Genomic DNA, 20,481 nt, shown 5'->3' on the forward strand with positions numbered 1-20,481 from the left:
TACACTTATTAACCCCTAATCTGCCGCCCCCCGCTATCGCTGACCCCTGCATTACACTTTTAACCCCTAATCTGCCGCTCCGTAAACCGCCGCCACCTACGTTATCCCTATGTACCCCTAATCTGCTGCCCCTAACACCGCCGACCCCTGTATTATATCTATTAACCCCTAACTTGCCCCCCACAACGTCGCCGCAAGCTACTTAAAATAATTAACCCCTAATCTTCCGACCGCAAATCGCCGCCACCTACGTTATCCCTATGTACCCCTAATCTGCTACCCCTAACATCGCCGACCCCTATGTTATATTTATTAACCCCTAATCTGCCCCCCACAACGTCGCCGACACCTACCTACACTTATTAACCCCTAATCTGCCGAGCGGACCTGAGCGCTACTATAATAAAATTATTAACCCCTAATCCGCCTCACTAACCCTATCATAAATAGTATTAACCCCTAATCTGCCCTCCCTAACATCGCCGACACCTAACTTCAATTATTAACCCCTAATCTTCCGACCGGAGCTCACCGCTATTCTAATAAATGTATTAACCCCTAAAGCTAAGTCTAACCCTAACACTAACACCCCCCTAAGTTAAATATAATTTTTATCTAACGAAATAAATTAACTCTTATTAAATAAATAATTCCTATTTAAAGCTAAATACTTACCTGTAAAATACATCCTAATATAGCTACAATATAAATTATAATTATATTATAGCTATTTTAGGATTAATATTTATTTTACAGGCAACTTTGTAATTATTTTAACCAGGTACAATAGCTATTAAATAGTTAAGAACTATTTAATAGTTACCTAGTTAAAATAATTACAAATTTACCTGTAAAATAAATCCTAACCTAAGATATAATTAAACCTAACACTACCCTATCAATAAAATAATTAAATAAACTACCTACAATTACCTACAATTAACCTAACACTACACTATCAATAAATTAATTAAACACAATTGCTACAAATAAATAAAATTAAATAAACTATCTAAAGTACAAAAAATAAAAAAGAACTAAGTTACAGAAAATAATAAAATATTTACAAACATAAGAAAAATATTACAACAATTTTAAACTAATTACACCTACTCTAAGCCCCCTAATAAAATAACAAAGCCCCCCAAAATAAAAAATTCCCTACCCTATTCTAAAATACAAATATTACAAGCTCTTTTACCTTACCAGCCCTGAACAGGGCCCTTTGCGGGGCATGCCCCAAGAATTTCAGCTCTTTTGCCTGTAAAAAAAAACATACTATACCCCCCCCCCAACATTACAACCCACCACCCACATACCCCTAATCTAACCCAAACCCCCCTTAAATAAACCTAACACTACCCCCCTGATGATCTTCCTACCTTGTCTTCACCATGCCAGGTTCACCGATCCGTCCTGGCTCCAAGATCTTCATCCACCCCAAGCGGGGGCTAGACATCCACTGAAGAAGTCCAGAAGAGGGTCCAAAGTCTTCCTCCTATCCGGCAAGAAGAGGACATCCGGACCGGCAAACATCTTCTCCAAGCGGCATCTTCTATCTTCTTCCATCCGATGACGACCGGCTCCATCTTGAAGACGTCCAGCGCGGATCCATCCTCTTCTTCCGACGACTAGACGACGAATGACGGTTCCTTTAAGGGACGTCATCCAAGATGGCGTCCCTCGAATTCCGATTGGCTGATAGGATTCTATCAGCCAATCGGAATTAAGGTAGGAATTTTCTGATTGGCTGATGGAATCAGCCAATCAGAATCAAGTTCAATCCGATTGGCTGATCCAATCAGCCAATCAGATTGAGCTCGCATTCTATTGGCTGTTCCGATCAGCCAATAGAATGCGAGCTCAATCTGATTGGCTGATTGGATCAGCCAATCGGATTGAACTATATTCTGATTGGCTGATTCCATCAGCCAATCAGAAAATTCCTACCTTAATTCCGATTGGCTGATAGAATCCTATCAGCCAATCGGAATTCGAGGGACGCCATCTTGGATGACGTCCCTTAAAGGAACCGTCATTCGTCGTCTAGTCGTCGGAAGAAGAGGATGGATCCGCGCTGGACGTCTTCAAGATGGAGCCGGTCGTCATCGGATGGAAGAAGATAGAAGATGCCGCTTGGAGAAGATGTTTGCCGGTCCGGATGTCCTCTTCTTGCCGGATAGGAGGAAGACTTTGGACCCTCTTCTGGACTTCTTCAGTGGATGTCTAGCCCCCGCTTGGGGTGGATGAAGATCTTGGAGCCAGGACGGATCGGTGAACCTGGCATGGTGAAGACAAGGTAGGAAGATCATCAGGGGGGTAGTGTTAGGTTTATTTAAGGGGGGTTTGGGTTAGATTAGGGGTATGTGGGTGGTGGGTTGTAATGTTGGGGGGGGGTATAGTATGTTTTTTTTTACAGGCAAAAGAGCTGAAATTCTTGGGGCATGCCCCGCAAAGGGCCCTGTTCAGGGCTGGTAAGGTAAAAGAGCTTGTAATATTTGTATTTTAGAATAGGGTAGGGAATTTTTTATTTTGGGGGGCTTTGTTATTTTATTAGGGGGCTTAGAGTAGGTGTAATTAGTTTAAAATTGTTGTAATATTTTTCTTATGTTTGTAAATATTTTATTATTTTCTGTAACTTAGTTCTTTTTTATTTTTTGTACTTTAGATAGTTTATTTAATTTTATTTATTTGTAGCAATTGTGTTTAATTAATTTATTGATAGTGTAGTGTTAGGTTAATTGTAGGTAATTGTAGGTAGTTTATTTAATTATTTTATTGATAGGGTAGTGTTAGGTTTAATTATATCTTAGGTTAGGATTTATTTTACAGGTAAATTTGTAATTATTTTAACTAGGTAACTATTAAATAGTTCTTAACTATTTAATAGCTATTGTACCTGGTTAAAATAATTACAAAGTTGCCTGTAAAATAAATATTAATCCTAAAATAGCTATAATATAATTATAATTTATATTGTAGCTATATTAGGATGTATTTTACAGGTAAGTATTTAGCTTTAAATAGGAATTATTTATTTAATAAGAGTTAATTTATTTCGTTAGATAAAAATTATATTTAACTTAGGGGGGTGTTAGTGTTAGGGTTAGACTTAGCTTTAGGGGTTAATACATTTATTAGAATAGCGGTGAGCTCCGGTCGGAAGATTAGGGGTTAATAATTGAAGTTAGGTGTCGGCGATGTTAGGGAGGGCAGATTAGGGGTTAATACTATTTATGATAGGGTTAGTGAGGCGGATTAGGGGTTAATAACTTTATTATAGTAGCGCTCAGGTCCGCTCGGCAGATTAGGGGTTAATAAGTGTAGGTAGGTGTCGGCGACGTTGTGGGGGGCAGATTAGGGGTTAATAAATATAACATAGGGGTCGGCGATGTTAGGGGTAGCAGATTAGGGGTACATAGGGATAACGTAGGTGGCGGCGATTTGCGGTCGGAAGATTAGGGGTTAATTATTTTAAGTAGCTTGCGGCGACGTTGTGGGGGGCAAGTTAGGGGTTAATAGATATAATACAGGGGTCGGCGGTGTTAGGGGCAGCAGATTAGGGGTACATAAGTATAACGTAGGTGGCGGTCGGCAGATTAGGGGTTAAAAATTTTAATCGAGTGGCGGCGATGTGGGGGGACCTCGGTTTAGGGGTACATAGGTAGTTTATGGGTGTTAGTGTACTTTAGGGTACAGTAGTTAAGAGCTTTAGAAACCGGCGTTAGCCAGAAAGCTCTTAACTCCTGCTATTTTCAGGCGGCTGGAATCTTGTCGTTAGAGCTCTAACGCTCACTGCAGAAACGACTCTAAATACCAGCGTTAGAAAGATCCCATTGAAAAGATAGGCTACGCAAATGGCGTAGGGGGATCTGCGGTATGGAAAAGTCGCGGCTGAAAAGTGAGCGTTAGACCCTTTCCTGACTGACTCCAAATACCAGCGGGCGCCCAAAACCAGCGTTAGGAGCCTCTAACGCTGGTTTTGACGGCTACCGCCGAACTCTAAATCTAGGCCTTAGATATTTGCACCACATGCTAGAGGTGTAATAGGTATAAAGGATATACTGGTTACAATAAAAATAAATAAGTTATTCCACTACTTAACTTTAACAGTAATGTGCGTCTAATACATATTTGGTTAAGCCGACAAAGGGCTAAAATAAGACACAGTTTTTAAATTACTGGTATAAGGTAATAAAACAAAATTATTTCTTACTCTTATAATAAGCCCAATACAAGACTTTAAATCTGAAAGCTTACACCAAGCACCTCTAGGTGAGGACTAAATAGTAGATCCTTACAGACTTCGTATGCCATTAGCTATCTGAACTGGCAATTTATGCACAATATACAAAAAGAAAGAGGATAATATATTGCACAAAGCAAATTCCAGTTTAGTTAAGAAAATTCTCTATCTTTAGACTGACAAGTCTTGTAAATGAAACAAGGTGTGATCTAAACTCTATGTACTATTATTTTGAAGCAAGGAATATACTCACTATAACAAAAGCTGTTACTAAATATAGTGGTACCGACATGAATAATTCATGATATTCATATCTTTACTTTGTTAATATAAAGAGTAAAGATATTATGTGAGATATCAGGGTATTGATAGAAGAAATAAAACTTATCATACCTCTAGACAGCTTGAAGTTTAGTATACCCAACCAGACCTGAGTATAGATTGTATTAGACGTTATATTTATAAAATCTGAATTAGATATTTGACCAGTAATATTGTTAACTCAGAAAGTGCCATACATAGCACCTAGAACAAGAACCCACTGGGAAACATCCCAATTCACCCCAAGCATAAGATACAAACACAAACGACCTTTGATAACAAAAGTGGGACCCCTCTGAGGTGCCCTATATGTCTGTATAACTAGAGTGTCCAACTGAACATTAGCCAACCTTTACAACCTAGTTCCTATGTGTTTTTAAAGCACACACACACACGTACCATTTTTTAATGTTATAATTATTGTTTAATAAAAGTTATGTTTTAAGTTAATCTTTTTGAATAGAAACTTTTTGGTCCCAAATGTGAGTTCATTAGCAATTATTTCAATCAGGGACGGGAGTGCTGCCTAAGTGCACTTTTTCCAGTCTTGATCCCTTTATTGGGCTCCTGACTTAATTCGAAAGTTGTGTCTGTGCACAAGCACCCCAGCTCATTCAAAGCTACACGCACAGACTGATATACATACAGATATGAATGTGTGTGTAGATATATATATATATACGTATAAACAAATATCTACGTATACAATACAGATATTAATCCAACTTAATTGAGCAACCCTGCATTTACAGTAGTGTAGTGCTAGTGCCATTTCTTTTCCTCTCACACTGAGCAACGGGTCCACGTCTGGATTCCCGCATCACACTTAGGGAGACTTCCCAAAATGTCATAATTTGCATAATTAAAAAGAGAGAAGCGCTCAACCTGAAAACGAACAATAGCATAATAGCTTGTTCTATGGCTAGTTACCACCCTAGAAGCAGCCTCTTTTTGCTCAAAATGTGCCTTTCACAGAGAAGAACTATCCTGAAGCATATCAGTCTGATCCTGACTTCACAGTACAGTCCAGCCCCGAAATACCAGGCAATCCCTCTCTGAACGAGAGAAACAGCAAAACCCCAGACGTACGTTTCGGCCTATTGTGGGCCTCATCAGTGAGGTGCAGCCATATCCCTCTAGGCACACTGAGCAACGGGTCCACTTCTGGATTCCCGCATCACACTTAGGGAGACTTCCCAAAATGTCATTATTTGGTTTTGCCCTTTCTTTTGCAAGATGTACCGAGTCCACAGTTTCATCCTTACTTGTGGGATATTGTCCTTCCTAACGGGAAGTAGCAAAGAGAGCACCACAGCAGAGCTGCCTACATAGCTCCCCCCTTAACTCCAACCCCCAGTCATTCTCTTTGCTGGCTCTAAGCTGGAAGGTGCAGCCATATCCCTCTAGGCACACTGAGCAACGGGTCCACGTCTGGATTCCTGCATCACACTTAGGGAGTCTTCCCAAAATGTCATTATTTGGTTTTGCCCAAAGAGAAGAGGTGTTAAACTGCTTTGTCTATCTTACTGCACAACCGTCTGGCTGATGTCCCAGACGTTCTGGCTTTTTGTCAGGCTTTAGTTAGAATCAAGCCTGTGTTTAAACCTGTTGCTCCGCCATGGAGTCTAAATTTAGTTTTTAATGTTCTTCAGGGGGTTCCGTTTGAACCCATGCATTCCATAGATATTAAGCTTCTATCTTGGAAAGTTCTGTTTCTAGTTGCTATCTCTTCAGCTCGAAGGGTTTCTGAACTATCTACATTACAATGCGACTCGCCTTATCTTGTTTTCCATGCTGATAAGGTGGTTTTGCGTACTAAACCTGGGTTCCTCCCTAAGGTTGTTTCTAACTGGAATATCAATCAGGAAATTGTTGTTCCTTCTCTGTGTCCTAATCCTTCTTCTAAGAAGAAACGTCTGTTGCACAACTTGGACGTGGTTCGTGCTTTGAAGTTTTATTTGCAGGCAACCAAAGATTTTCGCCAATCATCTTCTTTGTTTGTTGTCTATGCTGGAAAGCGCAGAGGTCAAAAGGCTACGGCTACCTCTCTTTCCTTTTGGCTGAAAAACATCATCCGTTTGGCCTATGAGACTGCTGGACAGCAGCCTCCTGACAGAATTACAGCTCACTCCACTAGAGCAGTGGCTTCCACATGGGCTTTTAAAAATGATGCTTCTGTTGAACAGATTTGTAAGGCTGCGACTTGGTCTTCGCTTCATACCTTTTCCAAATTTTACAAATTTGATACTTTTGCTTCTTCGGAGGCTATTTTTTGGGAGACAGGTTTTGCAAGCAGTGGTGCCTTCCATTTAGGTTCCTGTCTTGTCCCTCCCTTCATCCGTGTCCTAAAGCTTTGGTATTGGTATCCCACAAGTAAGGATGAAACCGTGGACTCGGTACATCTTGCAAAAGAAAACAAAATTTATGCTTACCTGATAAATTTCTTTCTTTTGCGATGTACCAAGTCCACGGCCCGCCCTGTCTATCAAGACAGATAGTATTTTTTATTGAAAACTTCAGTCACCTCTGCACCTTATAGTTTCTCCTTTTCTTCCTTGGCCTTCAGTCGAATGACTGGGGGGTGGAGTTAAGGGGGGGAGCTATGTAGGCAGCTCTGCTGTGGTGCTCTCTTTGCTACTTCCTGTTAGGAAGGACAATATCCCACAAGTAAGGATGAAACCGTGGACTCGGTACATCGCAAAAGATAGAAATTTATCAGGTAAGCATAAATTTTGTTTTCTCTCGTTCAGAGAGGGATTGCCTGGTATTTCGGGGCTGGACTGTACTGTGAAGTCAGGATCAGACTGATATGCTTCAGGAAAGTTCTTCTCTGTGAAAGGCACATGTTGAGCAAAAAGAGGCTGCTTCTTGGGCGGTAACTAGCCATATAACAAGCTATTATGCTATTGTTTGTTCCCAGGTTGAGCGCTTCTCTCTTTATTTATTCTAGAAGTTGTCTCCCAGGGTTACAGGATAGGGTTCAGATACCATCCACCGAGGACAGATTCCTCCTGTCAAACCTGTCTTCAAGACAGAGAAGAGAGAGGCCTTTCTAGAGTGTGTGAGAGATCTCGCCTCTCTCGGGTTTATCGTTCCAGTACCCCTAGCAGAAAGGGGTCTAGGGTACTATTAGGGGTCTAGGGTATACTATTTTGTGGTTCCAAAGAAGGAGGGCACGTTCTGCCCGATTCTAGACCTATAGTGTTTAAACAAGTTTCTTAGTGTTCCATCATTCAAAATTGAAATGATCAGATCTATTCTGCCCCTAGTTCAAGCGGGACAGTTCATGACAACTTTAGATTTGAAGGACGCTTACCTTCATGTGCCAATTCACAGGGACCACTTCAGGCTCCTAAGATTTGCGTTTATGGACCAACACTTCCAGTTTGTGGCCCTTCCTTTTGGTCCTGCGACGGCCCAGAGAGTCTTCACGAAGGTTCTGGGGGCGCTGCTGGCACTGGCCAGATCCAGGGGCATTGCGGTGGCGCCTTACCTGGACAACATTCTAGTTCAGGCGCCGTCGCTCAGCCTTGCAGAGGATCATTTGAGGGCTCTTCTGCTCCAATCTCACGGTTGGAAGATCAACTCAGGAAAGAGTTTCCTGGTTCCCAGCAACAGGGTAGAGTTCCTCGGTACGATAATATACTCTATGTCCATGAGGATATTTCTCACCGATTGGCGGCGCAGCAAGTTTCCGTCCACCTGTCTTGTCCTTCACAAGCCCGTCGGTGGCTCAATGTATGGAGGTGATAGGTCTCACGGTGTCGAGCATAGGTGATCATCCCATTCGCCAGGTTCCATCTCTGACCTCTTCAATTATGCATGTTGAGACAGTGGAACAGCGATCATTCAGATCTATCACAGCTGATATCCATGGATGCTGGGACTCGGAACTCCCTCTCTTAGTGAACATCCTTCTTGAGACCGTCCTGGAAGATTGTGACCACGGACGCCAGTCTGACAGGATGGGGAGCTGTTTGGGGTGCCAGAATGGCACAGGGAACGTGGTCCAGGGAGGAGTCTCTCCTTCCGATCAACATCCTAGAACTGCGAGCAATTTACAATGCTCTGAAGGCATGGCCTTTAATGGAGTCTGTCAGTTTTGTCAGATTCCAGACCGACAACATTACCTCGGTGGCTTACATCATCCACCAGGGGGGTACGAGGAGCTTCCTCGTGATGAGGGAGGTGTCTCGAATTCTGGAGTGGGCGGAGTCCCACGGCTGCTCGCTCTCAGCGATTCACATTCCAGGTGTGGACAACTGGGAAGCGGATTTTCTCAGAAGACAATCCTTCCATCCGGGGGAATGGTCTCTTCACCCCAAGGTGTTTGCGGAGATTTGTCTCAGATGGGGAACGTCGATGATAGATCTTATGGCGTCCAGACTCAATTGCAAGCTGCCTCGATAATGGTCGAGATCCAGGGATCCCCAGGCAGAACTGACAGATGCCTTAGTGGTTCCTTGGTGTTTTAGCCTAGCTTTTTTCCACCGCTACCACTTCTACCTCGTATAGTGGCACGCATCAAACAGGAGCGGTCCTCGGCCATTCTGATTGCTCCTTCGTGGCCGCAGAGGACGTGGTTTGTGGATCTGGTGGGGATGTCATCCTCTCTGCCGTGTAGGTTACCCTGTCGCAGGGATCTGCTGTCACAGGGCCCCTTTCAACATCGAAATTTAGATTGAACGCCTAGTTTTAGCCAAGAGAAGCTTTTCTGAAAGTGTGATTGATACTTTAATTCAGGCAAGGAAGCCAGTCACTCGTCGAATCTATCATAAGGTGTGGAGGACTTACTTGTCCTGATGTGATAAGCTCGGATATCCTTGGCACAAGGTGAAGGTATCCACGATTCTGGCTTTTCTCCAAGAGGGGTTGGAGAAAGGTCTTGCCGCTAGTTCCTTAAAGGGACAGATTTCGGCATTATCAGTTTTACTGCATAGGAGACTCGCTGAGCTCCCTGACATCCAATCTTTTGTTTAGGCTCTGTATAGAATCAGACCTGTCTTTATACAGTCAGCTCCACCTTGGAGCTTAAACTTAGTCCTTAAGGTCTTGCAGAGGGTTCCGTTTGAACCTATGCATTCCATTGACATTAAGATTTTGTCCTGGAAGGTTCTCTTCCTGTTGGCTATTGTATCTGAGCTAGCTGCCTTGCAAAGTGAACCTCCTTATCTGGTGTTTCATGCGGATAAGGCTGTTCTTCGCACTGGGTTGGGGTTTCCCCCCAAGGTAGTGTTTAACCGTAGCATCAATCAGGAAATAGTTGTTCCTTCCTTGTGTCCTAACCCTTCTTCTTCTAAGGAGAGGTTACTTTATAACTTGGATGTGGTTCGTGCCTTGAAGTTCTATCTTCAGGCTACAAAGGATTTCAGACAGTCTACATCTCTCTTTGTGGTGTATTCTGGGAAGTGCAAGGGGCAAAGGGCCTCTGCTACTTTTTTGTCCTTTTGGTTGAGGAGTTTTATTCGCTTGGCTTATGAGACAGCAGGACATAAGCCTCCTCAGAGGATCACAGCTCATTCAACTAGAGCTGTGTCTTCGTCTTGGGCCTTTAAGAATGAGGCCTCTGTGGAGCAAATTCGTAAGGCAGCTACCTGGTCTGCGTTACACACTTTTACAAAGTTTTACAAATTTGACGTTTTTGCTTCTGCGGAAGCTGTTTTTGGGAGAAAGGTTTTGCAGGCTATGGTGCCTTTTTCCCTCCCGGTTTCATTCAGTGTCCTCTAGAGCTTGGGTATATGTTCCCAACAGTAATGAATGAAGCCGTGGACTCTCCTCCCCTTTAGATGGAAAACATAAATTATGCTTACCTGATAATTTCATTTCCATTGAGGGGAGGAGAGTCCATGGCTCCCGTCCATATCTCCGTGTGGCAGACCTAAATTTAAACATCTTCTGGCACCTTTTATACCCTGATATTTCTCCTACTGTTTCTGGTTCCCTCGGCAGAATGACTGGGGGAGGTATTTTAGCCTTTGGCTGGGGTGTCTTTGCCTCCTCCTGGTGGTCAGGTTCTTAATTCCCAACAGTAATGAATGAAGCCATGGACTCTCCTCCCCTCAATGGAAATGAAATTATCAGGTAAGCATAATTTATGTTTTTATTCTCTGTTAGAACTAACAGGTCACAGTGATAAAAATCTAGACACAGGAACACAAAGAGAAATTGTACGGGATATTATGATATTATTTCACCCTATAAAAATGATGAGCCTCCGTACAGATAGGTTGCAGTGATAAAATCTATTTGGTTCATAAACATACCGGGCGAGATTACATATGTGGAGTATTTTTCAGCGAAACTGCTGAAACCCACGTCACCCATAAATTCACCTTGCACATCGGGTGAATAACATAACATGCACCGCCAGATGATATACTGGCGTAAGTCAAAAACACTGGTAAGGTTCAGAAATGTGCGCAACTACACATTTCTGGCGTCACCAGTAACTTACGTCAGTATATGACACGCGTAACTATAAAATAAACGTAAAAATCAAAAACAGAAATTTATTTAAAAACCGACACATCAAAACCTCTAAACTGCCACCCCACCATATCGTAATCACTAATAAGTTATTAATTCTAAACCATCATCCCCCCACATCTCAACTACTAAATAAACATATTAACCCCTAAACCGCCATTCTCCCACATCGCAAATACTAAATAAACATAGCCCCTAAACCGCAATCCCCTCATAACGCAAAGTACCTAATAAACCTAATTACCCCATATCCACCTACAACAAAAACGACCTAATAAACCTATTAACCCCTAAACTGCCATCTCCCTACAACGCAAAGTACCTAATAAAACTATTAACACCTTAACCGCCAACCCCCCACATCGCAAAACCTAATTATAATATTAACACCTAAACCGCCAAACCCCCACAACGCAAAGTATTAAACTAATAACTAAGCCCCCTAACTTAACCCCAATTGAAATACACTTAAAATTAAAAATATACTAACTACCTTAAAAGTTCATTAAAAAAATGCAAAAAATAAAAAACCTAAATGACTAAAAAAAAAACTAACATTACAGAAAAGAAAAAACTTAACATTACAAAAAAAACACAAATTATGAAATTATACAAAATAAAAAGTTATTCCTATTCTAATACCCCCGTTTAAACCCCCCTCAAAATAAACCCTCAATTTAGAAATATACTACCAATAGCCTTTTGTAGGGCATTGCCCTAAAGTTAACAGCTCTTTTGTCAAAAAAATAAGCAAATTACCCCATAACATTACAATCCCCCTAACTAATATACCCATTGCCCCAAAAAGGACATTTGGATGGGCATTGCCCTTAAAAATGCATTCAGCTCTTTTTCAGCCCGATTAAAAACAAAAAAGCCCTAATCTAAAAAAAAACACCCCCCCAAAAAAATCTAACACTAACCCCAAAATTGGTACTCATCATTGCTGAGGCCAGCAAATCCTCTTCATCCCGGCGGCTCTATCATCATTCATCGCGGGGCTATCTTCTTTAATCTTCATCCATACCGCTATCCATCTTGTATCTTCATCCTGGCACGGCTGCAAAGTCCTCTGCGATCCTCTTCATCTGCGCGACACAGAGGTCCTCTTCATGCGATCTCCCACCGAACAATGAAAATTGAATGCAAGGTACACCTTTTATATGGGGTACCCTTATATTCTATTGGCTGATTTGACTTTGATTCTTCAGTGTCTACTATAAGGGTACCTACCTGTGTGACATGTATCTGCGAGACAGGGCACAGTTAAGTGTATGTGTGTGATGTGTCTCACTTTTAGTTCTACTACTCCCACCCAATAAAACACCTAGATGAAAACTCACCTGTTATTTGTACTGATTGTGATGTAAGTTATGTAAATACAATTATAGCAAAAGACTGAAAACCGCTTCAGCACAAGGGTATGAAATGGCTCAGCAGTTAAAGGGATAGGAAAGACAAAATTAAACTTGCATGATTCGGATAGAGCATACTGTTTTAAGACACTTTTAAATTCACTTCTGTTTTCAAATGTGCATCTAGCTGCCAGCAGTGCAATGCTAATCCTTCAGCAAAGGATTAAAAGATAATGAAGCAAATTTGATAATTAAAGTAAATATAATTCTGATTGGTTACAATTGGGGCTTTTTTTTGCAGCGAGTAATATAACTGATACTAATTTACTCACTTTACTGCATGACACCGGTTGTATTTACTGTTGTGCTGATGTCATTACATAGAATGTTTCTTACTGATGTGACTGCTAGTGGTGTAGGCTCAGGTGTATGTAGCTAAAATTAAATATTTTTTTACATTTTGTTTTGAACTATTTCTTCAATAAGATACGACGAGTCCACGGATTCATCCTTTACTTGTGGGATATTATCCTCCTGCTAACAGGAAGTGGCAAAGAGCACCACAGCAGAGCTGTCTATATAGCTCCTCCCTTGACTCCACCCCCCAGTCATTTTCTTTGCCTACTCTAAGTAATAGGAAGGGTAAAGTGAAAGAGGTGATAAAATGTTAGTTTTTATTTTCTCGTCAACTTACCAACTAGCCAAATATCACACTGACATCGTGTTGGCTTTTCTAAGATCTCACGGGAGGAAGGTGAACATATTGAAGAGTTCACTGTTCCCTCTCACAAGAGTTCCATTCCTGGGAACTCTGATAGACTCGGTAGACATGAAAATTTTTCTGACGGAGGACAGAAAATCAAAGATCTTAACCACCTGCCGAGCACTTCATTCCATTCATCGGCCGTCATTGGCTCAGTGTATGGAGGTAATTGGACTAATGGTAGCGGCAATTTACATAGTTCCGTTTGCTCGCTTGCATCTCAGACCACTGCAACTATGCATGCTCAGACAGTGGAATGGGGACTATGCAAATTTATCTCCTCAGATAAATCTGGATCAAGAGACCAGAGACTCTTTTCTTTGGTGGTTGTCACAGGATCATCTGTCCCAGGGAATGTGTTTCCGCAGGCCAGCATGGGTCATAGTGACGACGGACGCCAGCCTATTGGGCTGGGGTGCAGTCTGGAATTCCCTAAAGGCACAGGGTGTGTGGACTCAGGAGGAGGCTCTCCTTCCAATAAATATTCTAGAACTGAGAGCAATATTCAGCTGGCTTCGGCCAAATTCATAAGATTCCAGTCGGACAATATCACGACTGTAGCATATATCAAGGGGGAACAAAGAGTTCTCTAGTGATGATAGAGGTTTCCAAAATAATTCGATGGGCAGAGACTCACTCTTGCCATCTATCAGCAATCTATATCCCAGGAGTGGAGAACTGGGAAGCGGATTTTCTAAGTCAACAGACTTTTCATCCGGGGGAGTGGGAGCTCCATCCGGAAGTGTTTGCACAATTGATTCATCAATGGGGCACACCAGAATTGGATCTGATGGTATCTCGTCAGAATGCCAAACTTCCTTGTTACGGGTCCAGATCGAGGGATCCCCAAGCAGTACTGCTAGATGCTCTAGCAGTACCTTGGTCGTTCAACCTGGCTTATGTGTTTCCTCCTTTTCCTCTCCTTCCTCGTCTGATTGCCAGAATCAAACAGGAGAGGGCTTCGGTAATTTTGATAGCACCTGCGTGGCCACGCAGGACTTGGTATGCAGACCTGGTGGAAATGTCATCTTTGCCACCGTGGAAACTACCCCCGAGACAGGACCTTCTCATTCAAGGTCCGTTCCAGCATCCAAATCTAGTTTCTCTGCGGCTGACTGTCTGGAGATTGAACGCTTGATTTTATCTAAGCGGGGATTCTCGGAGTCGGTCATAGATACCTTGATTCAGGCTCGAAAGCCTGTCACTAGGAAAATTTACCATAAGATATGGCGTAAATATCTTTATTGGTGCGAATCCAAAGGCTACTCATGGAGTAAGATCAGGATTCCTAGGATTTTGTCCTTTCTCCAAGAAGGATTGGAGAAGGGGTTATCAGCTAGTTCCCTAAAGGGACAGATATCTGCTTTGTCAATTTTACTGCACAAGCGTCTGCCAGATGTTCCAGATGTTCAGTCGTTTTGTCAGGCTTTGGTTAGAATTAAGCCTGTGTTTAAACCTGTTGCTCCGCCATGGAGTTTGAATTTAGTTCTTAAAGTTCTTCAAGGGGTTCCGTTTGAACCTATGCATTCCATAGATATTAAGCTTCTATCTTGGAAAGTTCTGTTTTTAGTTGCTATCTCTTCGGCTCGAAGAGTTTCTGAACTATCTGCATTGCAATGCGACTCGCCTTATCTTGTTTTCCATTCTGATAAGGTGGTTTTGCGTACCAAACCTGGATTCCTTCCTAAGGTTGTTACTAATAAGAATATTAATCAGGAAATTGTTGTTCCTGCTCTGTGTCCTAACCCTTCTTCTAAGAAGGGAGCGTCTGTTACACAACTTGTACGTGGTTCGTGCTTTGAAGTTTTACTTGCAAGCGACCAAAGATTTCCGTCAAACATCTTCTCTGTTTGTTCTCTATTCTGGAAAACATAGAGGTCAAAAAGCTACGGCTACCTCTTTCTTTTTGTCTGAAAAGCATCATCCGTTTGGCATACTAGACTGCTGGACAGCAGCCTTCTGAAAGGATTACAGCTCACTCTACTAGAGCGGTGGCTTCCACATCGGCTTTTAAAAACGATGCTTCTGTTGAACAGATTTGTAAGGCTGCGACTTGGTCTTCCCTTCATACCTTTTCCAAATTTGATACTTTTGCTTCTTCGGAGGCTATTTTTGGTAGAAAAGTTCTTCAAGCAGTGGTGCCTTCTGTTTAGGCATCTGTCTTGTCCCTCCCGTTCATCCGTGTCCTGTAGCTTTGGTATTGTATCCCACAAGTAAAGGATGAATCCGTGGACTCGTCGTATCTTATAGAAGAAAAGTAAATTTATGCTTCCCTGATAAATTGATTTCTTCTATGATACGACGAGTCCACGGCCCGCCCTGTCATTTTAAGACAGATTATATTTTTTGATTTAAAACTTCAGTCACCTCTGCACCTTTTTAGTTTCTCCTTTTTCTTCCTATACCTTCTGTCGATTGACTGGGGGGTGGAGTCAAGGGAGGAGCTATATAGACAGCTCTGCTGTGGTGCTCTTTGCCACTTCCTGTTAGCAGGAGGATAATATCCCACAAGTAAAGGATGAATCTGTGGACTCGTATCATAGAAGAATTCAATTTATCAGGTAAGCATAAATTTACTTTTTTTAAAAAAAGAGACAACAGAAATTGTAAAGAGTAATTTATTTATTTATTAATTTTTTTCTTCAGGTGAAAATGATGCTAAGATTTCATGTAACACGGAACAAACAGAAGATCAGTGGCAAAGAAATATGCCAGAAGCTGCAGAGCAGGAAATATGTGACAATCAGCCAATCAGAATCAAGTTCAATCCGATTGGCTGATCCAATCAGCCAATCAGATTGAGCTCGCATTCTATTGGCTGTTCCGATCAGCCAATAGAATGCGAGCTCAATCTGATTGGCTGATTGGATCAGCCAATCGGATTGAACTAGATTCTGATTGGCTGATTCCATCAGCCAATCAGAAAATTCATACCTTAATTCCGATTGGCTGATAGAATCCTATCAGCCAATCGGAATTCGAGGGACGCCATCTTGGATGACGTCCCTTAAAGGAACCGTCATTCGTCGTTCAGTCGTCGGTCCGGATGGATGTTCCGCGCTGGGGGTCTTCAGGATCCTGCCGCTTCGCTCCGGATGGAAGAAGATCGAAGATGCCGCTTGGAGAAGATGTTTGCCGGTCCGGATGTCCTCTTCTTGCCGGATAGGAGGAAGACTTTGGACCCTCTTCTGGACTTCTTCAGTGGATGTCTAGCCCCCGCTTGGGTTGGATGAAGATATCGGAGCCAGGACCGATCGGTGATACCTGGATGGTGAAGACAAGGTAGGAAGATCTTCAGGGGATTAGTGTTAGGTTTATTTAAGGGGGGTTTGGGTTAGATTAGGGGTATGTGGGTGGTGGGTTGTAATGTTGGGGGGGGGGGGTATTGTATGTTTTTTTTTACAGGCAAAAGAGCTGAACTTCTTGGGGCATGCCCCGCAAAGGGCCCTGTTCAGGGCTGGTAAGGTAAAAGAGCTTGTAACTTTTTTAATTTAGAATAGGGTAGGGAATTTTTTATTTTGGGGGGCTTTGTTATTTTATTAGGGGGCTTAGAGTAGGTGTAATTAGTTTAAAATTGTTGTAATATTTTTCTTATGTTTGTAAATATTTTTTTATTTTCTGTAACTTAGTTCTTTTTTATTTTTTGTACTTTAGCTAGTTTATTTAATTGTATTTATTTGTAGCAATTGTGTTTATTTAATTTATTGATAGTGTAGTGTTAGGTTAATTGTAGGTAATTGTAGGTAGTTTATTTAATTATTGTATTGATAGGGTAGTGTTAGGTTTAATTATATCTTAGGTTAGGATTTATTTTACAGGTAAATTTGTAATTATTTTAACTAGGTAACTATTAAATAGTTCTTAACTATTTAATAGCTATTGTACCTAGTTAAAATAAATACCAAGTTGCCTGTAAAATAAATATTAATCCTAAAATAGCTATAATATAATTATAATTTATATTGTAGCTATATTAGGGTTTATTTTACAGGTAAGTATTTAGCTTTAAATAGGATTAATTTATTTAATAAGAGTTAATTAATTTCGTTAGATGTAAATTATATTTAAGTTAGGGGGGTGTTAGTGTTAGGGTTAGACTTAGCTTTAGGGGTTAATACATTTATTAGAATAGCGGTGAGCTCCGATCGGAAGATTAGGGGTTAATAATTGAAGGTAGGTGTCGGCGATGTTAGGGAGGGCAGATTAGGGGTTAATACTATTTATGATAGGGTTAGTGAGACGGATTAGGGGTTAATAACTTTATTATTGTAGCGCTCAGGTCCGCTCGGCAGATTAGGGGTTAATAAGTGTAGGCAGGTGTCGGCGACGTTGTGGGGGGCAGATTAGGGGTTAATAAATATAATATAGGGGTCGGCGGTGTTAGGGGCAGCAGATTAGGGGTACATAGGGATAACGTAGGTGGCGGCGCTTTGCGGTCGGAAGATTAGGGGTTAATTATTTTAAGTAGCTGGCAGCGATGTTGTGGGGGGCAGGTTAGGGGTTAATAAATATAATACAGGGGTCGGCGGTGTTAGGGGCAGCAGATTAGGGGTACATAAGTATAACGTAGGTGGCGGTCGGCAGATTAGGGGTTAAAATTTTTAATCGAGTGGCGGCGATGTGGGGGGACCTCGGTTTAGGGGTACATAGGTAGTTTATGGGTGTTAGTGTACTTTAGGGTACAGTAGTTAAGAGCTTTATGAACCGGCGTTAGCCAGAAAGCTCTTAACTCCTGCTATTTTCAGGCGGCTGGAATCTTGTCGTTAGAGCTCTAACGCTCACTGCAGAAACGACTCTAAATACCGGCGTTAGAAAGATCCCATTGAAAAGATAGGCTACGCAAATGGCGTAGGGGGATCTGCGGTATGGAAAAGTCGCGGCTGCAAAGTGAGCGTTAGACCCTTTAATCACTGACTCCAAATACCAGCGGGCGGCCAAAACCAGCGTTAGGAGCCTCTAACGCTGGTTTTGACGGCTACCGCCGAACTCTAAATCTAGGCCTGACTGTGGTGGTTTGATGTTATTTTCCAGATTTGTCACAAGTTGATATGCTTTTGGTTTAGCTGTATTTGGGGTCTTTAAGCCTTTTCAGCTAAATAATCCTCATCATCTATATGGTATAACAGAATTGCCTGAGTAATACAGTTGGCTTGGGAGCTGCTGATTATCCCAGAAGGTGTAGTTGACACGAGTGAAATTCTTCTCTATGATGAAGATTTTATATATTGCAAATATATACTACACTACCTGGGTCCATTTTATTTGTTTTTGTTGTTCAAGAGTCATCCTTCTTTTTACTACAAGCACACAATTAGTAGTTATAAAGATTTGGTTATGGGCTGAAATCATTGTATTACTAAAAGTTTCTGTGAACACAATTTTAAAAGTACTTGATACATTAGGTAGAAAAACATTAATTTATATTTAGTTTAGTCTTTGACTAAGTGTGAAATCTCAGAAATTGTCCCTAATGTCAAGTAAACTGCCCTTAAGCCTTGGAAGCTGGGAAAAGGTCTAGTGGTCACAGTGTCTGCTACAAGTATAGGGGACTGGCTAAATCAGAACAGTTTATATGATCTCATGATAAAATAATGATATAATTAATAACATTACTCCCATTGTGTTTCTTATTGACAGATGAATTCACAAACTGCAATAATCCTAGTCATGATCAGAGTGCAGATGCTTCTTTACATCTTCTTCAAAATCAAAGAAGCCACGTGGGAAATTTATGTTCTGAATGTGGGAAAGGTTTTCTTAAGAAATCACATCTTCTTAAACATCTAAGAATTCATACAGGAGAAAAGCCATTTTCTTGTCCTATATGTGGGAAATGTTTTAACCGTAAAAACATTCTTGTTGCTCATCAGAAAATTCATACAGAAAAAAAAGGATTTTCATGTTTTGACTGTGGGAAATGTTTTACTCTGAAATCAACTCTTATTACGCATCAGAAAACTCATACAGGAGAGAAAGCATTTTCATGTTCTCACTGTGGAAAATGTTTTACTCAGAAATCAACTCTTATTACACATCAGAAATCTCATACAGGAGAGAAATCATTTTTATGTTCTGACTGTGGGAAATGTTTTACTCAGAAAACAACTCTTATTCAGCATCAGAAAATTCATACAGGGGAGAAAGCATTTTCATGTTCTGATTGTGGGAAATGTTTTACTCTGAAATCAAATCTTATTACGCATCAGAAAACTCATACAGGAGAAAAAGCATTTTCATGTTCTCACTGTGGGAAATGTTTTACTCAGAAATCAACTCTTATTACACATCAGAAAACTCATACAGGAGAGAACGTATTTTCATGTTCTCACCGTGGAAAATGTTTATCTCAGAAATCAACTCTTATTACGCATCAGAAATTTTTTTCATGTTCTGACTGTGAGAAATTTTTTACTCTGAAATCAAATCTAATTGCGCATCAGAAAATACATACAGGAGAGAAAGGATTTTCATGTTTTGACTGTGGGAAATGTTTTACTCGGAAATCAAATCTTATTACGCATCAGAAAATTCACTCAGGAGACAAAGGATTTTCATGTTTTGACTGTGGGAAATGTTTTACTCAGAAATCAAATCTTATTACGCATCAGAAAACTCATACTGGGGAGAAAGGATTTTCATGTTCTGACTGTGGAAAATATTTTACTCTGAAACAAACTCTTATTAGGCATCAGAAAACTCATATTAAAAGAAATCAAAGTTTAACCTAAGTGCAGAGGGTGATACATAGTTGTCACCCACACAATACCAAGTGCTATTGATGACTGCATGTGACCTCCTGGGGCATGCAGTTTTGGAGCTGTTTGAGGTCCCTTCTGCAGCTTAAGTGTTTGAGGTGACCCCAGGGTGAATTTGATTTAACTCATGATTTAAATCACTAGTCAGTAAGACTGATTTAAATCATGGTTTTCATTTTTAGAATACATTTTCAGATTATGTTTTCCAGTTATATCAGACCGTTGCTGATTTGATTATATATCATTAGATATGCATAAATAGCTAATTGAAATGAATGAAATTATTTGGAGGTGAACTATCTCCAGTTTAACTTCATATTTGATCAACTTTTCACTTGTACTTTATTGGATGGTGATAAATGATTACATTAATAATAATATAAATAGTTTTATTTAACTAAAACAATAACTTTATTTTTTATTTATTTCATGTAATTGGCAAGAGTCCAATTGGCAAGAGTCCTATTCAGCAGGCCCTGTCTGTTATACCACCTTCTAATAAACGTAAAAGGTCTTTTAAAACTTCTCATAAATTCGATGAATTTTTAAATGACC

General features: G+C 40.9%; 1 protein-coding gene across 1 annotated transcript in view; it reads left to right on the forward strand.

Annotated features, from left to right (window-relative positions):
- The window catches only part of LOC128657162 (gastrula zinc finger protein XlCGF26.1-like), a 139,604-nt gene extending 119,493 nt beyond the window's left edge, over positions 1 to 20,111 (forward strand). Inside the window, exon 5 of the mRNA XM_053711403.1 lies at positions 18,809 to 20,111. Coding sequence (XP_053567378.1) covers positions 18,809 to 19,899 — 1,091 coding nt within the window. The 3' untranslated portion in view covers positions 19,900 to 20,111. The remainder of the gene's footprint in view (positions 1 to 18,808) is intronic.
- The last annotated feature ends 370 nt before the right edge of the window (positions 20,112 to 20,481 follow it).

The sequence above is a fragment of the Bombina bombina genome, chromosome 4 (genome assembly GCF_027579735.1).
Source record: "Bombina bombina isolate aBomBom1 chromosome 4, aBomBom1.pri, whole genome shotgun sequence".
Classification (NCBI taxonomy): domain Eukaryota; kingdom Metazoa; phylum Chordata; class Amphibia; order Anura; family Bombinatoridae; genus Bombina; species Bombina bombina.